The sequence below is a fragment of the Protopterus annectens genome, chromosome 7.part0 (assembly GCF_019279795.1).
Source record: "Protopterus annectens isolate FY-2018-M chromosome 7.part0, PAN1.0, whole genome shotgun sequence".
Classification (NCBI taxonomy): Eukaryota; Metazoa; Chordata; order Ceratodontiformes; family Protopteridae; genus Protopterus; species Protopterus annectens.
This window is the reverse complement of record NC_056739.1, coordinates 1,223,527,475-1,223,554,838: the sequence shown is the minus strand read 5'-3', so window position 1 is coordinate 1,223,554,838 and position 27,364 is coordinate 1,223,527,475. Positions and strand designations below refer to the sequence as shown.

Below are 27,364 nucleotides of genomic sequence, written 5' to 3'. Positions count from 1 at the left end.
ATTTTTGCAACTCCTCCATGATACTCAAGCTTTTCATGTGACAGAGTTGGTGTAAAGTGATGGAACAGTTACAGTAACTAATGCCAACCCTGACTGTCCCTTTCTTTTGAAAACAGAGTATCCCTTTTCTGCTTCCATCAACTGTAAATGTTCTTTTATGGCTGATTGTTTTATGGCTCTATTTTTATAAGACCCGTTAAACATAAATCCCGTATCTGTAACCTCTACAGGGACTGCATGAGATGGCATTTTCCCTCTGTAAGGAATGTGGCTACAAACCCAACAATTTGACTTATTATGTGCTTTTGCAAACAAATTTTGCATGGCCAGAAATGTATTGAAATCAGGTATCTAATCATGATGTCCCTGTTCTCATGATCTGTTATATTTGAATATCTGTCCCCATTTTTTCTTTGCAACTTTTTAATTTGCATTTTCTTTTGTATTTACTTCTCTTTTTTGGATTGCCTTGTCCTGTTCATACATGGCTATTATAAACAATATGTACAGTAGTGTCAGAATGCATATGAGTATTAACATGCACCCACAAAGCTTGCATCTCCATGTGTGAGGTCTAGTTTCCCCCATTTTTTCTGGCTTCCTACCAAATGGGTATAACAGCATCTAGAAACAAATTTAAACAGACTGTTAGTTTCCTAACACTGTTTCACTTTTCTTAACTTGCACTGGTGTCTATAAACCAACATGGTATGCTGCTTTTTCTTGGATGTCCCCTGTTTCCTAGGATTAATCTTCTCTTTGTTTATCCTTCATACCCTGTATACTAGTGACCCTATCTGTTCTGTCACCTCATAGGAACCCTGCCAGTTACTATCCCATGGCCCCCCTTTCTGGAAGTTTTTTATAAGCGCCTCATCTCTGCACTTTAGTTTAATTTTCATGGGAAGTACTGGCATTTTCTTCCACAGATGGTAAGCCTGTTCTCTGGCTATAGTGTCACATAACCCCTGTATATCTTTCAACCATTTTTGGTGTTCTACTGCTGTCAGTAATGGTCAATTATCCACTGTTTCTGGGTCACAAGGAAGTGTAAGGGGTATTTTCCTCCCTGTCATCACCTCAAAAGGTGAAATTTGTGTCTTACTGTTAGGTGTAGCCCTAATGCCTAAAAGAATGCCTGGCAAATATCTCACCCAATCCTTTCCTTTTTCCAAACATGCCTTTTTTAACTTTTCTTTGATTGTCCGGTTCATCCTTTCAAAAATTCCTTTGGATTGTTGATGGTATGGAACATGAAACCTGTGCTGAATCCCCAACAATCTGCACAAATGCCACATTTTTTGACTTGTAAACTGGGGTTCATTATCTGATTCTATGACCCAAGGCCATCCCCAGTAGATAAAAATGTTTTTCCATAATGCCTCTGCCATGGCTTTAGCTGTCATACTCTTGGTGGGAATTGTTTCTCCCCACTTTGAAAACACATCCGCCACCACTAACAGATATCTGTATCCCCATTTTGCAGCTGGGAGGGGCCCTGCATAGTCTACTTGAATAGCATAATATGGTCCATCTGCCACTGGTACTCTATCCAATTGAGGCTTCTTTACATTTGCATTAGTTTGTAGACAAACCAAACATCCCTCTAATACTGTCTTACACAGCTTTTGTAAATATGGATTCCACATCTTCTGTTTTACTATACTCCATAACTTCTCTGTACCTGTGTGGCCCAAAATCTTGTGATTATATTTGACCAACTGTCTAGCAAGATGTCCCATGATATATGGTATTTTTTCCATCTGGCATTGGATAGACAAAATGTGCCTGTTTGGCATCCCCTTCCAGCATACACCTGTCCAGTTCTTTGGGAAACCCTTTCTGTTTTTGAAGGGTTTCCAAATCCTGTATTTCTACAAGTGTAGTTTTGTCAACTAACATTACCTTGTCTGTGTGCTCAAAACACTCATGTGGGTCTAGCCACTCACCTGTTTCAGCTGCTTGTTTTGCCTTAGCATCTGCCAAAGCATTTCCTCTAGCCTCTTCTGTGTTAGTTTTTTCATGTGCTTTGATTTTGACAATACTAAACTTTTCCTGTAAATTGTTCTGGGTAATCAATGCCCATAACTCATGCCGTACTGGAGCATGTTTTAGGGGTTTCCCAGCATTGTCAATGAATCTCCTTCTGACCCAAACTTCCATGTGTAAGCGTAAAGAATTTACCACATAGGCACTGTCACTGTAAATATTGACAGGTTCAAAATGTTGTAAAACATATTTTCTGCTTCTAATTCTGCCCTTTGGGCTGACATATAACCTGGCAGTTTCTTCAGAATAGGCTTTTGGCCATCTCCCGGCATTACTGCAAATCCCATCAAATATTCCCCATCTTTCCAAAATCTTGCCCCATCTACATAAACTGTGGGTAAACTACTTTGGAAATGTCCATTTAAAGGCAAGGCTTCTGGGCTATCTTGACTCTGAATACAATTATCATTTTTTCCATCATAATTGACTAGATCTGAAAGATAATACTTGTCCCCTGTCTGTAGATGGACATTCTTGGTACTGAATAGAGTCATCCATTTCGCAAAAATGGTCTGACTCACTTCATCTGGGATTTTATTAATTTCCCTAGAATTTAGTAGAATCTTAATTGACTGATGTGGTGTCTGCACAATTATTTTTGAAAAGACTGTCAAGTATTCCATTTGTCTGATTCTCCATTAAATGGCCAACAGTTGTTGGATGCATGGGTGATACCCATTCTCAACTGGGGTTAACTTCCGACTGCAGGAAGTCACTGGTCGAAGTGTCCTTTCTACCTTGTCCTTATTTTCCTGAGACCAGTATTGCAGGAGAACTGCCGAAATGGTCTCATTTCCTGCAGCTGTTTATAAGATGAAACTTTGCCTACAGTCAGGCGTTACTAGTTCAGTGGCCCATGACAATTTTTTCTTTAGGATTTCAAAAGCCTCTTTCTCCTTCCATCCCCATTTCAAGCATGGTTCCTTCCTCCTTTTGATCAGCTAATACTTTGTATAGAGGCACAGTAGCCACTGCATAATGTATGAACTCTCTGTTATAGTTCATAATCCCTAGACATTTATGCAATTCTGAAGTGGTCAATGGCTGAGGCAATACCAGAATTTCTTTTACTCTCTCCTTACAAGGAGATCTGCCAGTGGGACGGACTATTGTTCCCAAAAACTTCACTTCCTGTGAAAAGACCTGAACCTTTTCACTGTTAACATTGAATCCTCATCCTGTAGTGTATTTAGAACTTTCTTAAGAAGTTTTTCATGCTGTTCTACCATTTTTGATTGAAAGAGGATATAATCAGTGTAATGTATGACACTGTCATCTGTTTCTAAGGGTTTTAAAATTTCCCCTACAACTTGGTGAAAAATCACAGGGCTATTTTGAAATCCCTGTGGAAATCACGTCATGACATACTGTTGCAAACCGTTGCCAATCTTTCTTTTGTAAAGGGACTGCAAAAAATCCGTTAGCTAAATCAGTGACTGCAAACCAATGAATGCAAACCATTTGCTTTGAGGTTTTATTCTTGCTGCCAATTCCAGCACCCCTGGAACCAAATGTGCACAAGGAGTCATGAATTGATTAACTTTGCGTAAATCAGTAACTAATCTGTAACTCCCATCCTTCTTTTTCACTGTCCAAATTGGTGAATTTGTGGGACCTATGACCCTTCTGTATTATGCCTGCCCATTCCCATTCTTCTATACACCTTTTCATATCCTTTCCCGCCTCTTTGGGAATTGGATATTGCTTCTGAAATGGCGGAATGTAATCATTATGACTACCTACACTGACTGGTACCTCTAATTTACCACAGTCTGTCTTTGAAGTAGCTCATAAGGGCTGAAATTGTTGCTTATTTTTTCCCATTCATCCTGCATCTCTGAGTGTCTTTTGTCAATGTCTTTTTTGAACTTGTCTATATCTATCACAAAACAGGAAAACTCTTCAACATTATTAGGTCTGTCATCTTCTCTGGTGGTCCAGAAAACCCTGTTAGTAAAGTCTATTACTATTCCCAGTTTACCTAAGATATCTACCCCGAGAATTGTTTTTCCACAGCTGGAATTCATAAAAAATGTGCCCTCCACTGGAGTTCCATTTATGTGAAACATATTTTAACTGGTTTGCTAGCTACAGCCATGCAAGTACTACCATCAAAACATTGAATACAGGATCGCTTTAATGGATTAACAAGTAACTGTTTGTTAGCAACCGAGACTGCTGCTCTGGTATCAGTTAACACATCCTTCCATAATGTCCCCTCCACCCATACATCCGCTAATGGATGTCCATCATTCCCAAGTCTGAAAGTAGTCAGAAAAGTTACTTGGGTGGGTGGGGCACACCCCTAATCAGAATCAAATTTGCTTTGATCAGTTATTATGGGTACATCCCTAATGACACAGACATGTTCTGTTCCTCGCTGACTGTTCATGTCATCACTGTCTAGAGTGTATTTAATACTTTCTATCTCACGTTTTATTTCTTGACCCGTGTCATATAAAAGATTATAATGTGGATACTCTGTGGAGTCTACAGGACATACCTTATTTTCCCCTGAATCATTTTGACTTTGTTCCTTTGATCATTTGTCATCATTTATGCCACTCTTTTCTTGATTTTGTTCCCTAGGTTTAGGTTTAGAAAAATTAGTATTTTCTGCATATATACCCTTTTGTATTTGGCTTTCTTTCCATCATTTATAATATGGACAATCTAGTTTAATATGACCTATTATTTTCTTGCAAGTAAAACATAGTACTTGTTTTCCTGAACTACGTTGTGTATCTACCCTTGGCACTGCTGGAGCAGAAGCTGCCCGTGGTTCCCCTGTCCTTTCATCAGACCACATACTGCATCCTCTTCCTTTTCCAATGAAATCAACTCTTTCTCCCCCCCCCCGTACACAAAATATATTGTGTGTATATAACTTTCCATCATCCCCCATTGTGTTATCTCTTATGAGTTTTTGAGCCACTTCTTCTAAGGTATTAGACCCTAACTCATGAATGTATTTAATGTCACCTGGTTTAAAAAGGTATGTATCAACAATTTTTGCACCTCTGGTTCTTTCATTTGGTCATCGTTTTTACCATAGGCCACCTGATAAGCTAACTTAAAATGGTCTGCTTGTTCCATCAATTTGTCCGAAATGGTGATTTTAAAATAATCAAGTAGTTCAGGTGTCAAAGGTTGACCCTGAGTATATACCTTAAGAATATCTGCCATACAAGCTGTCCTACTGTCTAGAGAGAACATGTTTCTGCTTCTATTTATGACTTTAAACATTTGGGAATAAATACAAAAAAAATCTACATAGAGCATCATTCCAAGTAGACCCCACAGTGTATGTCAACCATTCTTCAAATGCCAACATATTGAAAAAAATCCTTTTTTGTCTTGCCACTGAGGCAGAGTCTGCAATAAATGAGACTGTTGATAAATATCTGTAGGAGAAATAACTGCCATTCCTGCTGATCCCTGTTCAATGTCAATTGGTGTATTTTGTGCCTGTTCTAAATCTTGTTGGGCTGTCATTCATTTTCTTGTCATATTAACCTCTGTAGTTTGTGCCCTTAGTAAATCTTGTTGGGGTCTATCCATTTATTGTTTTAAACCATAAATTTCATCTTTTAAAGTCTGAATGTTAGTTTGAGTCTCTGCCTCAAGATGGCTATCCTTTCCCTCACTACTCAACCTAAGCAAGGTATGAAAGGCTGTTAAAACATTTGTTAAAAGGTTAATAGTGTACCTCACTGTCAGAATTTTCTTCTTGTGCATTTGCAAGATTTGTTCTGTACATATGCTGAATTTTCTTCAAATCCTCATTCTGTTTTTTCTCATCAGTAACATCTTCATGTAGTCTAGACCATTCCTGGCAATAGTCCTCATACATTTGTACCACATCATATTTAGGTAAAGTCTTAAGACATTGAAGAAAATCATCTACAGTTTGCATCATATCTGACAAAGGCATGACTGCAGAAGGTACTTTTAACTGTTTTGTATGTGAGGATCCAGTAACACCAGAATCAAACATATCCTTTTGACATAATAGGATATATCTTATTGTACGGCTTACATACTAGACTGTTGTGACAAGATAGACATAATTGTGGAAATTTACTTCTACATAAAAAAACAGTTGTCTTGAATTGCCTTACATTTTGTCATGTATTGATCATAGACATGTATCCATTTACAAACACAACTTTTATCTAATTTCTGAACATTAAAAATTCCAGATTTACATTTCATGTCTGACATAGAAGATTCAAACCATGTTTGTAAATAAGACCAGACTTTGTCCAGTGTATCAAATAAAATGTATTTCTACAGAATGTGGGCATTTTAAACTTAAGTCTATAATGGCATCCATGTTATAACTGTGAAGAATTTACCATATTTTCTGTAGAGAATGATCAGGCTTTAGTCACTTTGAAGAAACGGTCTCCTTCAACAAATGAATTAATGGTGTAATGTCACTGGACAGATACAATAGCGTAACTCATGATCTACTTAGGAGAAGCACTGGAAACTGTCAACCTGTTGAACTGACATAGAACTTATGGTGCCAAATGAAGAATAACTGCTGGTAACAGATATCAAAGGTCACATTCGAGCTGGCTCACCACTGTTAAATTATTTAAAATGGTAAAGTGACCAGACTCAAAACTTTCTACTTTATCTGTTATACTTTATTGAAGAGACAAAATAGGCCAAGCAGTTATACTGTCTGAGTTATTTCGATTCTATTATAACATAGCTAGAAAAAAAAATCTTTGCTTTTCATGAACTGTGTCATGCCTAGGATCAATGCACACTTGATCAAGACGGCTCTAAAGAAGAGCAAGCAGAGTCCAGATTATATACACTTTTAGACAGCACCAGGTGTTGTTTTTTAGTGTCGTTGTGGTTTTCATGACTGAGTTTTGTTCCATGTCATAGTTATGTTGGTTGAAGTTTCTGTAGTTCATTTCTTTCATTTATGTATCTGAAGACTCACAAAAAGTCCCTGTTATTTTCTTTTTGAAATGTCAAATGTCTTAACAACTTCTTTCTTTGTATGTTCCAATTTATTATAACAGGATGCCATTTACCATAAATGTTTAAGCCCGCAACCACATGTTTTCACAAACAAGCTAAACTAGACATGTTCTTTTTTCCGTGAACCATCTCTAAACCACATATATTCACAGATAAGCTAAAGTAAGCATGTTTTATATTTTCCTAAGAAATTGCTCTAACAGGTGTTTGACTGACACATAGCTGCTAAGCACGTCATACTTTCCGTATCTGTTTTTAACTTTACAATTCAAGCCTTGCATGTTACATTTCTGCTTTTTAGAAAGACATTTATTTCAAAGCTTGTATTAAGTTTAACCTTGCTTTAGAAGTAAACATTTCATGTTAGGCTGTCTATCTTACCTTCATTCTTGCTGGTTGGGTTCGGAGCCTATCCTCGGCTCCGACTTGGCCATCTTCAAAAGCTTGAGAGCTGCTTACTGGCTTGAGGCCCCCCTATATCCCGTGATGCCTGGCACTAGATACCCAGATCTCATTTGCTGCTTCTGCTGCGAGGTTGTTCTACTGGCTCAGGTCGTATAAGCTTTACTATTATTATTGTATTTTTTCTTGTTGAAAATCTGTATTGATAGTGTAGAATTAGTCGTTAGTTAGACTTTAGTATTGTAGCTAGTTTTCTTCTAGATAAGTGTTACCTTTCCTTAAGAAACTCGTTTCAGTTAGAGAGTTCCCCTCCCCCCCTTCTCTCCCTTTTCCCCAGAAAGGTTCTTTCCATTTAAGTTAGAGGTTAACCTTTCTTTCTATCTTCTTTTTAAAAAAAAAAAAAAAAAAAATGTTTCTTCTAATTAATCACAGTTAGTGTTTAGTGATAGTTTTATATATTTTTTGGTTGTAGTGGTATTTGTAGTGGGTTGTGGTAACTGTAGAGTGTTTACTTTTACTGTTGGTTACCTTAACCATCTGTGTGGAAACATGTCCTTGGTTTTCTCCCTAGGATGTCCAAGGATCCAAAACCGTCTGGATTCAAGAAGTGTGACTCATGCTGTCAGAAGATGTCTCTGACAGATGGTCACACTTCTTGTGTTTATTGTCTGGGTGCTGTGCACCTGCAGGATTCTTGCTCGATCTGTCATGCCTTCAGTCCAAGAGTCCTGCAGGAGCGCAAAAATAAATTGATTCTGAGGGGTATGCTTAAACACCAAGATTCACCAGCGAAGGCTCAACTGGCAAAATCTTCCAGGCCACCTAGACCGTCGGCTCCCAGTTCTGAGCCGTTGTTGGGTGAAGCCACACAATCCATTTCAGCTCTGGCTGGAACCGATGTCCCTCCCTCCCAGTCGGCTCCGACACAGTCTTCGGAGCCAGCTGAGAGTCGAAAGAGATCCACGTCTCCTTTTTTTTTGGAGTCGATATGCTCAGCTCCGAAGTTGCCCCTGCTCCAATCCGAGCGTAGTCACCGATCATCCCACTCTTCTCGGTCCTCTAGACTTTCGGACCATGACTTGGAAAGAGTGGTCAGTGGGCTCTTAAAATTGCAGGCCCTAGCCAAAATGTTGTCCAGCCCTCCTCATCAGGAGTCGGCTCCATCCACAGCTGTAGATATTCCTCCTCTGACTCTTCCTATGAGCTCGGAGCCGGAGTTCGTTGGGGTTTGAGTCATGGAACCGACGGTGCCAATACCCACTCTTTCGGTTCCATCGTTGGCTCTTATCCCTTCCATGGTACCTTCCCTGGAAGGATCTGGGTGCTGAGACTCCCTTGTCGGCTCCAAGGGGGCAAGTGTCATCGGACCCTTGTCCGACCCCGCTCTCCCTCTCGGTGCTTCGGCGCAGGTGAGCTCGGCTCCCACATCTGCCTTAGAGCCATCTCCCTCGGTGCAGGGAGGGCTTCTGGTTTCTTCGGAGCCTGAGCCCTCTCTGCATCTGGGCAGGGATGCCTTCGAGGTGATGAGGAGTGTACTGGCCCCTGAGTCAGTCCTACGATTCACCCCATCGGCTCCTCCCCCTAGGGTGCTTGCATCAGCCTCTGCCCCTCTTCCAGACCCCAAGCGTAGGGATACAGTACTCCAGGACACCCGTTTGGGTGTATCCTCTTCTTCCGAGGCCTCCCCTGATCTTTCAGAGGAGCCACCTTGCAAGAGAAAATGCAAGAGGAAGCATGTTGCCTCCCCTGAGTCTGTCACATCAGATATTGACTTAGAGGAGTCAGAAGGGTCCCCAAGATCCCCCTCTAAAGATGTCTCCTTCTCAGACATCCTTGAGATGCTTAGGCAGAGGGGAAACTGGACTACCCTAAGCCCTTCCGAGGATGAGTCGGTATTCCTGGGTGCGTTTGGATCCCGACCATCCACCTCCTGGGTGTCTCCGCCTTTCGACCCACTGATGTCTGTGGTGGCTTGAAAGGCGTGGACGGCTCCAGACACAGTGGAACCGACCCCTAGAAGACCTGCCAAGTTCATTACTGCCCCACAGGACAAACAGTTCTTGACCAACGGTGTCCCCATTGATGCCATGGTGGTAGCAGCGGCCACAAAGAAGGAGTTGGCTGAAACTCCTTCATCTGTCCATCCCCCTAACAAGGAGTCCAGGACGATGGACAGATATGGGAAGTGGATGTTCTCTTCAGCGACCTTTTCCATGCGGTCCTTGAATTACCTGTGCCACTTTACCTGTCTTCAGAGGGATCTCCTGAAAGAGCTTGGAGATACCCTCCAAGATCCATCAGCTGAGGGGCCCCAGGCTAAGGCAGCCTCCCAGCTGGCGACTCTGAATTCAGTGGTAAACTCCTCCATGTGGCTCATTTCATATGCAGCTGATGGTGCGAGTAGAGCCACAGGCACAGGCGTGGCCCTAAGGAGGCACACTTGGATGCGGCTATGTAACTTTGCGGAACCTTTCAGAGCGTCTTTCACCAACACCCCATTTGATGGTTCCTCTCTTTTTGGATCACAGGTGAAAGATACCCTTACCAGGTGTGAGCAGGAAGGCAAGACTCTCTCTGCTGTAGGAGTCCATTTTTCCACTCCCTCTAGACCATATCCTAAGGGTCAAAAGAGTGGGAAGATGTGGTTCCGGAAATCCCAAGGAGTCTTGCCGGACACACGTGGTGAGTTCCCCTCCAGGGGTAGAGGAGGGAACAATAACAGACGCCGCCCTCGTGGTAGAGGGCGTCCGCAAAACCAGGGCAGCAGAGAATCTTTCTCTGACAAGCCCTTCCAGCATCCCTGAAGGGTTGCCCGGCTGCTCACCTCTGGAGGTAGTCGGGGGAAGATTATCGCTGTGCCCAAGAGCCTGGCAAGACATAACTCAAGACAAATGGGTACAGTCCGTCATATCCGGAGGCTACAGAATTCCCTTTGTTCGCACCCCCTTAAGGTCAAACAAGTCCCTTCCATATGTTACACCCAATCTAAGGGACCAAGCAGTGCAAGAGATCTCAAAACTGCTAAGAAAAAGGGCCATCCAGCAAGTCCCAGCAGACCAACAAGGATCTGGAATTTACTCAAGGTTCTTTTTGGTACCAAAAAGACAGGGGACTGGTGACCCATTTTGGATCTCAGCAGTCTAAACAAGTCTGTACAAAGAACGAAGTTCCGGATGGTCACGCTTCAGTCCATTTTACCCTTTCTGGGTCAAGACAATTGGATGTGCTCCATAGATCTTCAGGATGCATACTACCACATCAAAATGGACAGACACTTCCGAAGATTCCTTTGCTTCCGGCGGGGAGCCAGCCATTATCAATTCAGAGCTCTGCCCTTTGGTCTCACCACAGCCCCCAGGGTGTTTACCAAATGTATGGCAGTAGTTACCACTCACCTGAGACGGCAAGGATTCCAGGTGTTTCCATATCTCGACGACTGGCTCCTCACTGCTACCACCAGACATCACCTTCTGTGAGCCAGAGACTGCACCATCGACACTTGCTCCAGGCTAGGTATCACAATAAATTTAGAAAAGTCTGCATTGTCGCCCTGTCAATCTATCACCTTTATAGGCACAAATTTAAATACCAAAGACATGTTAGTGAGCCTCCCACCAGACAGGGTGTTAGTGATTCATCAGAATGTCAAGGTTCTATTAGCATGCAAAAGGATTCAAGCCAGGTTTGTCCTTCAAATGCTAGGTCTCATGGCAGCAGTGATCCTACTTGTCCCTCTAGCTCCTTTTCACATGAGGATCCTCCAGTGGCTTCTTTTCACCCAATGGTCCTTTCAGCAACTTCCCATGTCTTACATGATTATGATCACTCAGGCATGCAAGAAGCATCTTGCGTGGTGGATGGTCTCCACATCAGTGCTCCACGGCAGACCATTTGTTCTCCCCCCTCCAGTGGCTACAGTGACCATGGATGCCTCCCTGATCAGGTGGGGGGGGGGGCATTATCAGGGCAGAACAGTCCAAGGCATCTGGCAACCTCACGAGTATCATCTGCACATAAATGTCTTGGAGATGAGGGCCGTGCTCTTAGCATTGCAGGCTCTTCAGGACTCTCTTCCTACCGGGACCATTGCATTTCAAACGGACAATATGTCCGTAGTGTGGTACATCAACAAGCAGGGCAGAACTAGGTCCTACCCCCTATGTCGAGAAGCGCTCAAACTCTGGCAGTGGGCGATCTCTTCCCAATGGTTTCCGATTGCAACGCACATCCCTGGGAGGTCCAACATCATAGCAGACAGACTGAGCAGAGCAATTCTCATGTCTCATGAGTGGTCTCTGAACCAGGTAATTGCGGACCAAATCTTCCGCAGATGGGGCCAACCTTGCTGCGACCTTTTTGCAACTCCCTTCAACAGCAAGTGCAGCAATTTCTTCTCTCTCCTTCCACTTCCTGGGCATTCACCCAGAGACGCTGTAGTCCACGATTGGCCCCAGGGACTTCTTTATGCATTCCCTCCCTTCCCCCTCATACCGAAGCTAATTCAGAAGGCTACTGTTATGGGTTGCAAAATGATCCTCATTGCCCCTTACTGGCCTCGACAAATATGTTTTCCGTTCCTGCATCGCTATCTTCTCGAACAGCCTTGGACTCTGCACCTAGTTCCAGACCTCCTGATTCAACAATCAAGTGGGCTGCACCAATACCTGCACTCTCTCCAGCTCACAGCGTGGCTGCTTCACTTCCAACCTTAGCCAGGCTCCCAGATATCTTCCCCTCTGTGCGTGAAATCCTTTTGTCATCACACAAGTCTATGACCAGAAAAACATATGCTAGTAAGTGGAAACGTTTTTCTTCCTGAGCAGAGGCAAAAAGTATTGACCCCTTTTCAGCCCCCGTACACTCCATTTTGGAATTTCTTGCAGAGCTCTTCCATTCTGGGTCCGCTTCCGCTACAATTAGAGTTCAGTTACCGGCAATTTCAAATTTTCACATTGGCCTATCGGAAAACAATATCATGTCCCATAAGCTCTGTAAAGCCTTTCTCAAAGGAACCACTCTGCTCAGGCCCCCAGTGAGAGATCCTCCACCACCGTGGGATCTAAATTTAATTTTAGCTTCGCTAATTTTGCCCCCTTTTGAACCTGCAGCTTCTTGTTCACTGAAGTTCTTATCTTGGAAAACCCTTTTTCTGGTAGCTATTACTTCAGCCAGAAGAGTTTCGGAACTACAGGCTCTTTCTATCCGACCTCCGTACCTCGTGTTCCACAATGACAGGGTTGCTCTGAGGATTAATCCTTCCTTCCTTCCTAAGGTCTCTTCAGAGAGTAACTTGAATCAGTCCATAGACCTTCCTATGTTTTTCCCTAACCACTCCAACAGGGCGGAGTATAAGTTGCATCAGTTAGATGTTCACAGGCAACTACGCTTTTATTTACATAGAACCAAAGACATTAGAAAATCAGGTCAACTGTTCCTGTCTTATGCAGTAGGTAAACAGGGGCTTCCGGTCTCCAAGGTGACCTTATCCAGGTGGTTGTCTTCTATCGTCATGTTCATATACCAACTCAGGAATAAAGAATTACCGGTCAAACCAAAAGGTCACTTCACCAGAGCGTTAGCCACTTCAGTGGCTTTTCAGGCTAGGTTGCCCATGGAATCTATTTGTGCTGCGGCTACATGGGCCAACCCACATACTTTCATTTCACATTACAAGTTGGATTTGGTTTCCAGGAGCAGAGGTGATTTTGGTTCCACTGTTCTAAAGAGTCTTTTCCGATGAGCCACCCAGGATTTTAGGTGCTAGGGACGCTGTCCCAACCAGCAAGAATGAAGGCGAGATAGACAACTTAACATAAAGAAGTTATGTACCTACCATAACGTTCCATGTTAGTTGTCTTCTTCTCGCCTTCTTTCTTGCGTCCCACCCTCCATCCCCCTATCCTAGTGGACCGAGAAGAGTTCCTCTTGTTTTTGCACTGGCTGAGTCTTCTCTGGCTATTTCTTTCTGCTTAGTAGTCTCCCCAGTAGGAATTATGCATTCTAGGATAGCATTAATTTATTATTATGTCTGCAGTTAGACTTACCAAATGAGATCTGGGTATCTAGCACCAGGCATCGTGGGATATAGGGGGGCCTCGAGCCAGTAAGCAGCTCTCGAGCTTTTGAAGATGGCCGAGTCACAGCCGAGGATTGGCTCCGAACCCAACCAGCAAGAAAGAAGGCGAGAAGAAGACAACTAACATGGAACGTTATGGTAGGTATATAACTTCTTTTTCTGCATTATTTAAAAATATTGTATTAATAAAAAGCATACTTTTCTTTTGCATTATATCAAACATTTCTTATTTCATTATTGCTTTGGGGAAAAATATTTTACTTTATATAATATCTTTCAGGTCTCTCCTCCCTCGGATCTACCTTCTATGTCCCATGTATATATGCACCAAGAGCCTTGACATTCGATTCCACAGGGACAGCCAGCCAGTCCAACCCCTCCAGACTACCCAGCAGGGTATTACTCTCTCTTCCGACACTTCTCTTGAACATCTCATTGAGGAAGTACCCCAGAAGAGGAAGTGCAAAAGGAGCCACTTAGATTCCCCTCAGGAATCTATCATGGAACACACAGATTTCAATGAAGGGGAAGGGTGCCCCAGATCACCACCTGAAGATGTCTCATTTGGAGTCAATCTGCATATCCTCAAGCAATGAGGTGGTTGGTCCTCCTAAAATCTTTCCCTGGAGGAATTAGTGTTTTTGGAGGCATTTGGATCTGGCCCATCTACCTCCTGAGTAACTCTAGGAATTTGATGTGGCTGAACCCATCCCCAAGACAACAGACCAAATTCTGGCACCTCTGACAGGAATGGAACACTGGAGCAAGAGAGAATCTGTAGATGCCTTGGTCATGGTGGCAGTCATGAAGAAGGAACTTGCAGAACAAAGTTCCAGTCTTCATTGGACAGGTTCGAGAAGCATGTCTATACTTCAGCAACCTTTGGTCTTAGGTCACTGAATTACTTGGCACATTTCACAAGGTTACAAACAGATTTGATTAAGGAATTAAAACACAAAGACTCCAGCAAGCAAAATGTGAGTGAATGAATGCAGCCAAACAAATAGATTAAAGAATTGTGAAATACTCTTCCAGAGTCCGCTACTGCAGAGGCTCAAGCTACTGAAACTTCGCAGTTGGCAACCCTTCAGTCCATCTCAAATTTGCCCATGAGGCTTAGCTCTCATGCAGCTGAGGGTACTTCAAGAGTAGCGGGTTCAGCCATCTCATTAAGGAGACATGCCTGGATGCACCTGTGTGATTTTTGTAGAGCCCTTCAAGTCTTCTTTTGTCATTGCTCCCTTTGATGAATCTGCCTTGTTTGGACTGAAAGTGAAGGACGCACTCTCCAGGTGTGAGAAGGATGGAAAGACTCTCTCTCTCTCTGCTCTAGGAGTATGCTTTTCAACTCCCAAAGGACCTTTTCTAGGAAGCAATGAGATGTTTGAAAGATGTGGTTCAAAAATCTCAAGGTCCTTTCCAAGATCCACATAGAGATGGTTCCCTCAGACACAGAGGGGGGAACACTAATGGAAGACACTGCCTACATTGGCAGAGGTTGCCCATAATACCAAGGGTTTAGAGAGTCCTTCTCTGACAAATCCTACCAGCGCTTCTGAAAGGAGGTACAGTTGCCCCCCTCTGGAAGCAATTGGGGGTCGCTTATCCTTCCACCAGAGATCCTGAATAGATATCACAAAAGCCACTTGAGTGCAGAGGATTATTTCCAGAAGTTATATAATTCCCTTTTCCCTTCCACCTCCATCCTCTCAAAAGTTTCCTAATGTTCCACCCAATCAGAGGAAAGCAGCAGCACTAGAAATACAAAAGCTGCTAGAAAAAAAAGAGTCATCCAAGAAGTCCCACCAGACCAGAAAGTATCCAGAACTTACTCAAAATTTGTTTTAGTGCCAAAGAAAATGGGACTGGAGACTGATTTTGGTTTTCAGCAACTTGAACAAGTCGGTTCGACACTCAATGTTTCAGATGGTCACAGTTCAGTCCATCCTGCCTTTTCTAGGCAAGGAAGGTTGGATATGCTCGATAGACCTTCAAGATGCATACTATCACATAACAATGAACAGGGTCAATGGAAGGTTCTTACAGTTCTGGTCTGGAGCCAGTCATTTCCAATTTAGAGCTCTGCCCTTTCATCTCACCACAGCTCCCGGGGTGTTCACCATTCTGGGTGTTTCCATATTTAGATGACTGTCTCATTGCCGCTTTGAAGCAAACCAAAGTTCTTGCTGTAATAACTGGAGAGTCACGTAGTCAAACAAGTAAAGATATCCAACGTCAAGAATCCTTTTATTCACAAAAGAGCAAAGCTTTCGGGTCCACACCCTTCTTCAATACTAGCACACATTAATGGTACATTCTAGTTAAATTTCAGCAGTGTAAACTTTGATTTTAATTTATATGTTTTATTTGAATTTTTTATAGTGATATTTTATTTTAACTCTTTATTGTGTTTTATCTATCGCTTGGTTGGCTGGCTATAGCCATGTGATGGTAATTGCTCCTATTTAAATTCTTAATGATGTACTATTAATGTGTTTTAGTATTGAAGAAGGGTGTGGACCCGAAAGTTTTGCTCTTTTGTGAATTAAAGGATTCTTGACGTTGGATATCTTTACTTCATTGCTGCTTTGACCAGGCTTCTGCTCATAATAGCGAGAGATCAGGTACTCAAAACTGGCTCCCTTCTGGGAATCACAATAAACTGCAACAAATCTCAGTTGCAGCCATCTCAAACACTGGAATTCATAGGAGCACATTTCAGTACAGCATCTGTGAGAGCCTCCCTTCCCCTAAACAGAGTACAAACTTTAAGATTCCAGGTCGCAAAAATTATTCACAATTTCAAAATTTCAGCCCGATTAATTCTTCAAGCCCTGTGGTCAATGTCAGCAGCCATAATTTTTGTTCCCCTGGTAAGATATCATATGAGAATTCTTCAGTGGATGCTAGCATTCCAATGTTCAAGTCTTTATCAGAGGATGTCATTTCAAATAAGGATCACACAGACATGCGAGAAGTACCTATGGTGGTGGATTAGATCAGACCAGCTTTTGCAAGGCTATCTGTTCATGCTTCCTCAAACCAAAGCCATAGTGAAGGCCACAGGCACATCAATGTCCAGATTGGGTGTGGGGTAACTTCCTGAGGAAAATAGTCCAAGGCACTTGGTCCCCGGGAAGAGGCCAATTTGCATATAAATGTTCTGGAGATAAGAGCAGTGCTTTTAGCATTGCAAGCCTTTCAGGATGCTTTGCGGAACAATTGCAATCTAATTGGACAATATGTCAGTAGTTTGGTACATCAACAAACAATGAGGAACCAGGTCTTATACTTTGTGTCGTGAAGCCCTCAGAGTGTGGAAATGGGCAGTCACATCCAACCACTTTCTGATAGCAATGCACATTCTGAGGAAGTCCATTGTGATAGCAGACAAATTGAGCAGATCCATTTTTCTACCTCACAAATGGTCCCTCAACAGAAAAGTGGTGGAGGTGATTTTCTGTCAATGAAGTTAGCCTTGTTGCAGTCTTTTAGTGTCTCCCCTAAACATCAAGTGCAGCAGCTTCTTTGCCCCAATCCACCCAATGGAGGATCACTGAAGGAAGCTCTGCTCCATGACTGACCTTCCAGTCTTATCTGTACTTAACCACCATCCCCATTGATTCCCAAATTCCTACAGGAAGCTGCACATTTGAAGAGCAAAGTCATCTTCATTGCACCTTAATGGCCTCGACAGGTTTGGTTCCCCTTCCTTTCGCCTCATCTAATGTACCCACTTTGGATTCTGGATCCAATTCCAGAACTCCTGTCTCACCTGGCAGGCATGGTTCACCTGGATATCTCAAACCTAAAGCGGACAGCATGGTTTCTCCACTTCCATTAACAACCAGACAATCTAGGCTCTCATCCCCTGTCCATCGTATACTTATATCTTCCAGTAAAGCTTCCACTAGGAAAATCTACAAGAGTAAGTGGAATAGGTTTGTTTGTTGAGCACATCAAAAATCTATTAATCCCTTTTCAGCCCCCTACACAAAGTGTACTAGAATTTTTGGCAGAAATTTTTAATGAGAGAGCAAGCACTTCTGCCATTAAAGTTTAATTGACAGCAATCTCTAACTTTCATATAGGCATTGACAATTCTTGCTTAGCTTCTACTAAGGTATGCAAGACCTTCTCAGATGTACTGTTTTACTTAAACCACCTTAGACCACCTTATAAAGGTCCTACTCCTCCATGGGATTTGAACCTTGTTCTGCAGGCCTTAATCCATTCCACCTTCGAACAAGCTGGAAAATGTGATCTTAATTTTTTGACCTGGAACACCTTATTTCTAGTGGCTATTACCTCTACAAGGCAAATTTCAGAACTTCAAGCATTATCATCTATACCTCCTTACTTGATTTTCCATAAGGATAGGGTGACATTAAGAAATAACCCTTCCTTCCTAAAGTGGTGTCAGACTTCAGTATCACTCAATCTATTAACTTGCCCATTTTCTTCCCAAAATTCGAAAACAAAGGCGAATATGTTACATTTACTTGACATTCATAGCTGTGTTTCTACTTACACAGAACAAAAGACATTAGAAAATCTGATAAATTATTTATATTCTTTGCAGATAACAAATTGGGCACATCTGTAACAAAACTGACATTGGCAAGATGGATTACGAACTGCATAGCCTTTGTCTATAATAAATCAGGCATTTCATTACCAAAACGTTTAAAACCTCACTCCACAAGATCTATGGCAACCTCATCAGTATTTTTCTCCAACCATTCCATGGATGACATATGTGCAGCTGCCACTTGGGCTAATCCTCATACTTTCATTACTCATTACAAATTGTATCTGGTCTTGAGGGGAAGAACAACTTTTTGGTTCAACCATGCTCTGGAATATCCTTCCTTAGAATCCACCCGAGATATAATGTAGCTGGGGACTCTGTCCCAATGGGTGAAGAATGAATGAAAATTGACAAAATCAGATGCGTTCCATCTGTGTTGTCATTTTCATTTTTCCTGAACTTCCCAACTGCCAAACCCCACCTTTGTCATCATGGAATTCTGGAAGAAAGAGATGCTATTAAGACACCACTGTGTCTTGCTTGGAGTGCCAGATACTGGTTTCCTTTGTTAGGAACATTATTCAAATAGTCAGTATTTATGCCATCTAGCAAACAAGATCTGAGGTATGTTAGGGGTTGGTGCATTATGTTTAGGGAGGAGCTTGAGATTTTCAGTTAGCCACCAGCTATAGTAATGGCTGAGTCAGATCTCAGGATCAGATCCGAACCCAGTGGTTGAGGGAGAATAAAAACAGACAACACATATGGAATGTTATGTAAGTACTCAACTTCTTTTCAATAGACACTTAAGAAAAAATTGCAAGAGGGGTGAAAAAAAGAATTCACGAACCACCTAAAACCAAGGACAGTACAATAAGTGAGAATGGCTATTTAAGGGACCTTGTCTCCCTTTCTACCCTGGCAACTTCCTTTCCCTTTCAGAAAGTCTGAATCTCCACTTTACTCTTTAGCAACTGATAGTTTCATACAAATTTGTTCTGAAGATCATTCATCAAGGTTACAGATGGCAGTAGGAGGAAATTCCTCCTTTCCAGGGGCTATTCCCTCAGACACTAGACAAAATCTTTTATTTCCACCTGTCCTTCATTACATATTTTCCAGGGAGTGATAGAACCAATTCCTCCTTCTGTGCTAGGAAAAGATTTTTATTCAAGCACGTTTTAGTGCCAAAGTAAGGAAATGCTTAGAGACCAGATCTGGATATTTCTTTCCTAAACCTATTTGTGATATTGCCCAAGTTCAAAATGCTGTCCCTTCACAGCCTGTTATCTTTTCTGCCTCATTCAAGTTTCCTTGTAAGTCTAGATTTAAAAGCTGCTTATCGTTTTATCCCTATCCATCCATACTTGAGGTGTTTCTCAGGGTTCGGTGTATCTGGATCACATTATCAGTTCTCCACCTTACACTTTGGACTAACCACTGCACCAAGAGTGTTCACAAAGTGCCTAGTGCCAGTTATAGCTCATTACAGGAAATAGGGTATCCACATTTTTCCATATTTATAGAACTTGATTATTTTTGATGAGTCTTTTTCAAAGTGTCAGGAGTTTTTCACTTGGGTGAGAGATTTCTTCCACAAGCTGTGTTTCCAAGTGAACATTCAAAAGTCTTTTTTGACTCCTTTACATAGGATTGTTTTCCTGGAACATCAGATAGACACTTCAGTTCAAAGAGCTTTTCTCTCAGAGGAAAAAGTAGATCTGTATCTAAATCTATTTCTAAGGTTTTCCGCTCAAACTGCAGTGATTGTAAGGGAATACCTCAAGATTTTTGTCCTCACGACATCCAAAAGTCATGAAAAACTGATGTATTTTCTTTTCCTTGGACAGGAATGTTTCTATATGCTTTTCCACCCTTTCCTCTGATATCCAGGTACTTCTGAAGATTCAGAAGGAATTCCCAAAGATCATTGTGGTTCTCATTTCATTTGGAAATGGCCATTGGCATTTGCCATGAACTTCCTCACAGGCCGGATCTACTAACACAAGATCAGGGGTGTTTGATACACCTCTACCTCAGACAGCTTCAGTTGACTACCTGGATGATAGGGTCTAAATTACTTTTACACAGCTAAATCCAGGTCTCTCCTTTTCTCCTCAGTTCCCAAGTCAGTCAGTAAATATAGAATCCTCACATTTTGCTTGGAGAGCTGTTTCCATGGTGGTAAAGATGCAAGGCCTGTGAAACTTCCCCGACTGACTAAAGCACATAAATGTCAAAGAGATGTTGGCTGTGATCCATACCTTAAAATCTCTTCATCATCTGTCATCCCCAGGACCTCTTCAGGTGGCTACAGATAACACCACAGTAATGTGGTACATAAAAAATGGGGGTATCCAGATTGTACCCTCTGTGGAGGCTGGCTCTGATACCCTGGAAGGTAGCTCTAAAGCACTCCTTAACCCTTGAAGCATCTTAAATTCCATTAGAAAAAAAATATAGTGGCAAGCAAGCTGAGAAGAACCAGAACAAACCCTTATGAATGGAAATTGATTGAGGAGGTCTTTCAGGAATTGATCCAGTTGTGGGGAACACCTCAGATAAATCTGTTTGCCTCCTTTCAAAACAGACAACTGAACAAATTCTGCACTGGGGCTCCTTGTGGGCAGGCCTGGAAAACAGATATGTTTTCAGTCCCATGGTCAGGAATGTTACTTTATGCATTTCCACTTTTTGTACTGATATCCTGGGGGATTCTTAAGATTCAGAAGGACTCCTCAAAAGTCACTGTGGTGACTCCCCTTTGGCCCATACATTTATTCTCCATTCTTATAGTATTGGCCAGGAGTAATTAACACAGCCTTCCTCACATATTGGACCTACTTACATCAGACATGGGGAATTTAATATACCTCAGTCTAAAAAAACAAGTAATCTCTGTGGTATCCCTGAAGTCTCAAACAACCCACTAAATAAGTATAGTGGGTCCAAAAGCAAAACAGTGTAAGAGACTTCTCTGTGTGCAAGATTTTCAATCCATATATACGTAGTTAATCACTGTATATTAATCAGATCAGATAATAATAGTAGAAGTAGCGAACTTAAACGTGTCCTAAGTCAAACAAAATAATAAAAATATATAATTTGAAACATTATACAGAATTAGTAAGTATTTAAAAGTAATCCTAGCAGGGTAGAAAGACTATTCAGTCAAAAACCCTTTATTAAGTACACAGACAAGTGATCCAAGTAAAACAAAAATAATAACAGAGCGTTATTATTATTTATTATTTTTTTTATTATTATTATTTTTGTTTTACTTGAATCGCTTGTCTGTGTACTTCATAAAGGATTTTTGACTGGAAACAGACTATCTACCCTGTCTGGATTACACTTGAATACTTAGTAATTCTGTATAATATTTCAGACTATATATTTTTTATTATTTTTTTTGACTTAGTACAAGTTTAAGTTTGCTACTTCTAGTACCATTATCTGATCTGATTAATATACATTGATTAACTAGATATATATGGATTGAAAATCTTACACACAGAAAAGTTTCTTACACTGATCTGATATACCTCAATCTCAAACAACTTCAACTAATTGCCTAGATGATTCAATTTTGATACATTTTAGGCAACTCTTTCACAAGGATATGCAGCAGGTACTAAAGGGGACAAGAAAAACTGCTACTTGGAAATCTTACATTAGCAAGTGGAAAATATTTTCTCATTGGCGCTTAGCTAATAACCAAGCTCCATCAGATATTATGTACCACTGGTTCTGAAATGTGTATGAATTATTTTACTCTGTCCATTTTTATTCTTCTATCAAGGTAGATCATAAGACCACTTAAGTATGTCTATCCATGGATCATCCAATTTCTTCTCTTATTTTGGTAAAATGGTTTCTTAAGGGAGATTTACATCTTAGATCTCCTTTCCTCTTCCTGGGATCTTATCTTTTTCTGCAAAAGTTAACTATGTCTCCCTTTGAACCAGCTCATCTGGCAGACCTAAAGTTAATTACATGGAAGATTGTACACCTTATTGCTCTGACATCTGCAAGAGGAGTATTTGAGTTGCAAACTGTTATGGTGGGTGAAACCTATCTTACCTTCCATAGAGATAGGGTCACATTAAGAACAAATCTCTCATTTATGCCCAAAGTTGTTTCACAATTTACATTGAATTAATCCCTTAATCTCCCAGTGCTTTATCCAGAACTTCAGAACCAGGGGGATAGGATTCTGCATATTCTGGGTGTACATAGACAGCTCAGGTACTATCTTGAAAGATCTGAGTCCTTTAGAAAAGCAGATAAAATGTTTATTTCTTATGGTGGGACAAAGAAGAGACAAATTGTGTCAAAACAGACTATTTCAAGGTGGTTGTCATCAGCTATTGCTTTTTCTTATACCCACGATGATAAATCTATTCCAGGCAGTATTAAGATGCATTCTACTAGAGCCTTGGCATTTTCAATGGCCTACCAGAAAATAATTTACTCTAGAAGCATTTTAGAGGCAACACCATAGTCCTCTGAACATACTTTGGCAAAGCATTGCAAACTGGGTTCCTTTTCATGGTTCAGAACTGGGTTTGCTAGAACTATTCTCCAGGGCTGCTGGATCCTTATCTTTCCTCCTTCCAGCTTCGATAAGCTTTGGTAATCAATCCCATATAGCCAAAATGCTACAGCAGAAGTGAGAATAATGAGCATAGTACAGTTGAGTAAGTTGCACTTACCATAACAGTAGATATCCGAATTCCTCACTGCTGCAGTAGCCGCACCCACCTGCCACCCCCTCACTACTGTATATAGTTTGCTAGTGGGATATAAAGTTTTTGTTTACTGTTAAATCTTTTGAGGTTCAGGATGAGTAAGCTCTTTCTGTTTTTATGGGCAAGAATGTCCTGAAGTTTTTTTACACTGTGACTGCTGATTTCTCTCCAAAGAACCAGCCAATCAGCATTCAGAATGTAGGTCTAGGACGGAGCTAGAGCTTTGTGAAGCTGGCTAGTTGTTGTATCCCAGGTGGGATACAACTCATACAGCCAAAAGGCTACTGCATCAGTGCAGAACATCTACTGTTATGGCAAGTGTAGCAACACAATTATACCTTCTTTGCTGTCTGTCCTGGTGCCACATTGTTGTGAGTGAGAATCTGTAGCACAATGACTCTCAGCCTTGCTAAGCCTTTTTTCTCTGACCTATACAGCATAATGGATTAAGCATTTATCAACAAAATGTCTTTACTGAATATAAAAAGCCTGATGCCTGAGTTGAACATATGGTAACTGCAGCTTTTTCAATCTTGGCTTTGCTTGCAATAACAGTGTGATGAATTATCCTTTTACTAGGAAGGCACCAATTCCTGGATGAGAAAATCTAATAGCTGCTGTTTTGGATTGCATGCCTTTCAGTATAGGACTTACCAGGATGGATATTTTAGTGGAGGATGTTTTGTGTATCATGAAGATACTCTGCTTTTCCGCAGAGAGAGAGAGAGAGAGAGAGAGAGAGAGAGAGAGAGAGAAGGGCTTCTTTGATATTTATCATTGTAGATGGGGAAGTGGAAGGAATTGATCCATAATGACTTTTGCTTTTGTGGTAAACCATTGTGAATTCTCTTAGCATTTCTATCTTTGGCTTAGCTTTAGGACTTTCTGTTGGCTTTTTGTGGCTTTCTGTTCTCTAGGTGAAAATTCAATATGGATGAGAAGAATGAGCATATATTATACTTGCAGCTATTCACTGTCCCTTGTCTATATCTGATCATTACTTATGGAATGACCTTGCCAGGACTGGCTGCTCACTTTGTGAGATGTAAAACTTAACAGCACTGTGAATACAGGTACATTTCAGTCATTTAAAGTTTTGCTTAATACATTACATAGCTGTAATTTTGAGCTAGTTAGTTTTGCTGTGTTGAAAAGAAAATCTAATACATGATTTTACTTTGCCCCGTTAGGCCTGTGTTTACCAACCCCACCCCATCAGTGTAGTCAGCCGATTTCCTGGAAAAAGTTGTAATGATCTGAAAATAGATCTGTTAGAAAGAAGGGACTGGGGGAGGTGGGTGAAGGGACTGGCTGCCCTGGATGCAAGCTGTAAAGGAAAGTGATAGTTGATTTAAAAGATGGGCTGTTTGTCCCGAAAAGTAATTTATTCTCATTAAGCATTTAAGTGATTACAGTCATTGCTTAAATGGTAGTAAATGAATGTTAGGAACTGTAGCATGAAGATATGTATCTACACAATAGGGCTTTGCTACATTTTGGCAAGGAGATGTTATATATCTATGTAGATATGTACTAGCTCTTTGCTTAGCCTGAAAATGCTTTTTTCTTCATCAACTCTGAAAATGAGTGCATGGCCCATGATGCCAGTTGATCTTGCTACAGCTCTACTTTCAGGCCTTTGTTTGGTCACCATGACAGTATGATGTATATACCTCTTTTCCAGCAAATGGTTTAAATTGTAGGGAAGTAGTGTGTTGACTGAATTATGTGTATTTTTTTACTATAGTTTATACATTACTGTAGATGGGCTTAGCTTCTACAACAACATGGTTTTCCTAAAACTGTATTTGTTCAATGCTGTGGCTAAAGCAGATAACGTACAGACTAACCTCAGATATATATCTGGCAAGTTGCTAATTATTGTGGGAGGTTGTGAGCCTAAGAGCCACCACTGCTATTCACAGAGATGCTGGATTTACAAGAGTAGCAGTGGTGACCCTAGCTCCCCTACCTGCTGGGTTTCCCAGATCGGCTTCTGCTTGCAAGTAGATGTGGTCTAGGAGTGCTCCTGCCCCCCTGAAAGGTGGTGATGTCTCCAAAGCCCATTCACATTCCTACCTGTTTTGCCATTACAAGCTCCTGCCTTTCTGTGACTGCAAGATGTGGCCTGCCATTGCTAGTGCATCACCCCATCTTTAACTGGAAAGGGAGGTGAGCAGGTAAAAGTTCATCATTCCTCTCCCCCAGGCTAGCTCCTATAGTTGCACATGCTGCTAATCAATCTTGGGTCATCCGGATTGTAGTCAAGGCTTTACACTGGCAGAGTGAGTTCTATACATGGTGCATGAGACCTTTACAGACTTCTTATGCCTGTGTGCAGCCACCACCATACTTTGATGTACTAGCTTTCTGCCTGAATAAGGTTCTAATGGCAGGAAGACAATGAGTGATGGCTGTGCATCTTACACTGTATATCTTGAACTGCTCATGTTGCTGGAATTTATTTAAAGTAAATATATTAGTAAAGTTTAGCATCACAAACAACAACAATGTGGAGCCATTTTTCTGCAAGAGAGAGAAAGAGAGAGCGCATGAGAGAGAGAAGCAACTTTATATACTGTTGTGTTTGGAGAGGTAATATAGATTGACCCATTATAACCTGTGAACTGGAAGTAGTCTCAGTTTGGAGAAATTTATGATAATCCTGTCTCTTGGAACAAATTAGATAACTATTTTAGTGGCAACTGATTCTGACTTTAGAAGACCAGATGGGCAGCATTATACTTGTATATATTATGTCTGCTGTCATATACAGCTCCCAAGTATATAGTATTACTGGTCATGAAAAAAAAATGCCAGGGAGACTGGCTACTATGTGACCTGTATAACTTGGCCAGAAATGTGAAGAGAGAGTCATCTTTTACTATTGGGAATACCAAATAAAGGTGCATTTCAAACTTCTTTTGAAAGCAGTAGTTAAACAATGCTATCATATACATTTATTTTCTTACCCGAAAAGTTGTCTACCTTTTTTTTTTTAACAAGTAAAACAAAACCAGGTAGTGCAAGCTACTGTATTGGCCTAATCTGAGCAATGGTTCTACACTGAGCTGCTTGTATCTGTATATATAGTATTTCCTTTCCTGTATAATACACAGCTGTCCCTTCCCACATGTGAAATATTTTCAAATTCCCCTGGCTGTTTTAAATATTTGTTTTTTCTAGGTAATGAAGGAACCAGTACCTCAACTGAAAGAACGCCCCTCCATAGGATGTTATATTCACGGCCTCTTCCTTGAAGGTGCTCGGTGGGATATGGAAATTTTCCAGCTGGCTGAGTCCCGCCCTAAAGAACTTTACACTGAAATGGCAGTGATCTGGTTAACCCCCGTGCCCAACCGGAAGCCTCCCGAGAAAGGGGTTTATATCTGCCCTATTTACAAGACACTAACTAGAGCAGGTACTGTATACGTACAGTGAAGATTATGCTATAATATCAAGACTGTATTATTTATGTATCTTAAGACATTTATGCTTTTATACTTTATGACCCAAATTTAAAACATATTTATATCTCTTGAGAATGCTTATTTAACAGTATTAATTAACACTTCCTTAAGAATCATGCACTGCTAGTTGTTTTTCAGGACCTTGTACTTAGTGTTTCACTCCAGTATAAACATGTACTAGTTGTTTTCTTACCCATCAAATATTATGCATAGTGCCTACTCAACAATGTCAGTTGTAATCCAATCTGATTTTTCTTCAGTTGAATAGCCACTGCATAAGCAAATGATTTTCTCTCACTTTTATTGTATGAGCATCTTATAAGAAAAGCTGACAATAAAATCAGTGTTGTCGGGTCATTTTAAGTTCATTGGGCTGCTGTGAAAATTTAGTTCCTTTGATTGTGCTTCTGCTCATGAGTAGTTTGGTCAATATTAGTCAAAATTTCATTCAGTATTAGAAAACATTTCTGATGTGAAGTTGTTCAATCTCACCTTCATTCTTACTGATGGGTTTGGAGCTGACCATTGGCTCAGAGTAGGCCAAATAGCAAAGCTCGAGGTCTCAAACAGCTCGAGGCCAAAGCCCTATCCCACAATGCACCACTACATTCCTCAGATCTAGTTTGCCGCTGCAACTGATCGGGTGTTCTCTACAGCTCTTGGCCGTTGGAGAGATAAGTTTCCGATTTCTTCGAATATTTCGTAATAGTTTTCACAATTGTTTGCATATTAGGTCTTAGTAGTATAGTTCTTTGCTCTAGTTGTCCGTTTTCGGACTTATATCCTGTTGGATAGTTTTTCTGTCTGGGTGTTAGTATAGTTTTGGGCTTGGCCCTGTTATTCAAGTTGGCCGCTGGCCTTTTTTGCTAAAAGTATTATAGCTCTATCCCAGCCTAGTTAGGTTTTTTCTTATATAGTAGAAGATTTATTGCTGGCTTGTCATACCTTTAGCCAGTTAGACTTTTTTTTTTTTTGGACATAGTTCTTGTTAATTTTGGCTACTATGTCTGAAAAAGCTAAATCTGGATTTAAAAAATGTCCCAAATGTAGTCAGAAAATGTCAATCATGGATGGTCATTCC

The 27,364-nt window shown here is 41.1% G+C and overlaps 1 protein-coding gene across 1 annotated transcript in view; it reads left to right on the top strand.

Annotated features, from left to right (window-relative positions):
* DNAH1 (dynein axonemal heavy chain 1) overlaps positions 1-26,254 on the top strand; it is a 5,225,710-nt gene extending 5,199,456 nt beyond the window's left edge. The window contains exon 78 of the mRNA XM_044076389.1: positions 26,000-26,254. Within this exon, the coding sequence (XP_043932324.1) occupies positions 26,000-26,254 (255 nt within the window). The remainder of the gene's footprint in view (positions 1-25,999) is intronic.
* The last annotated feature ends 1,110 nt before the right edge of the window (positions 26,255-27,364 follow it).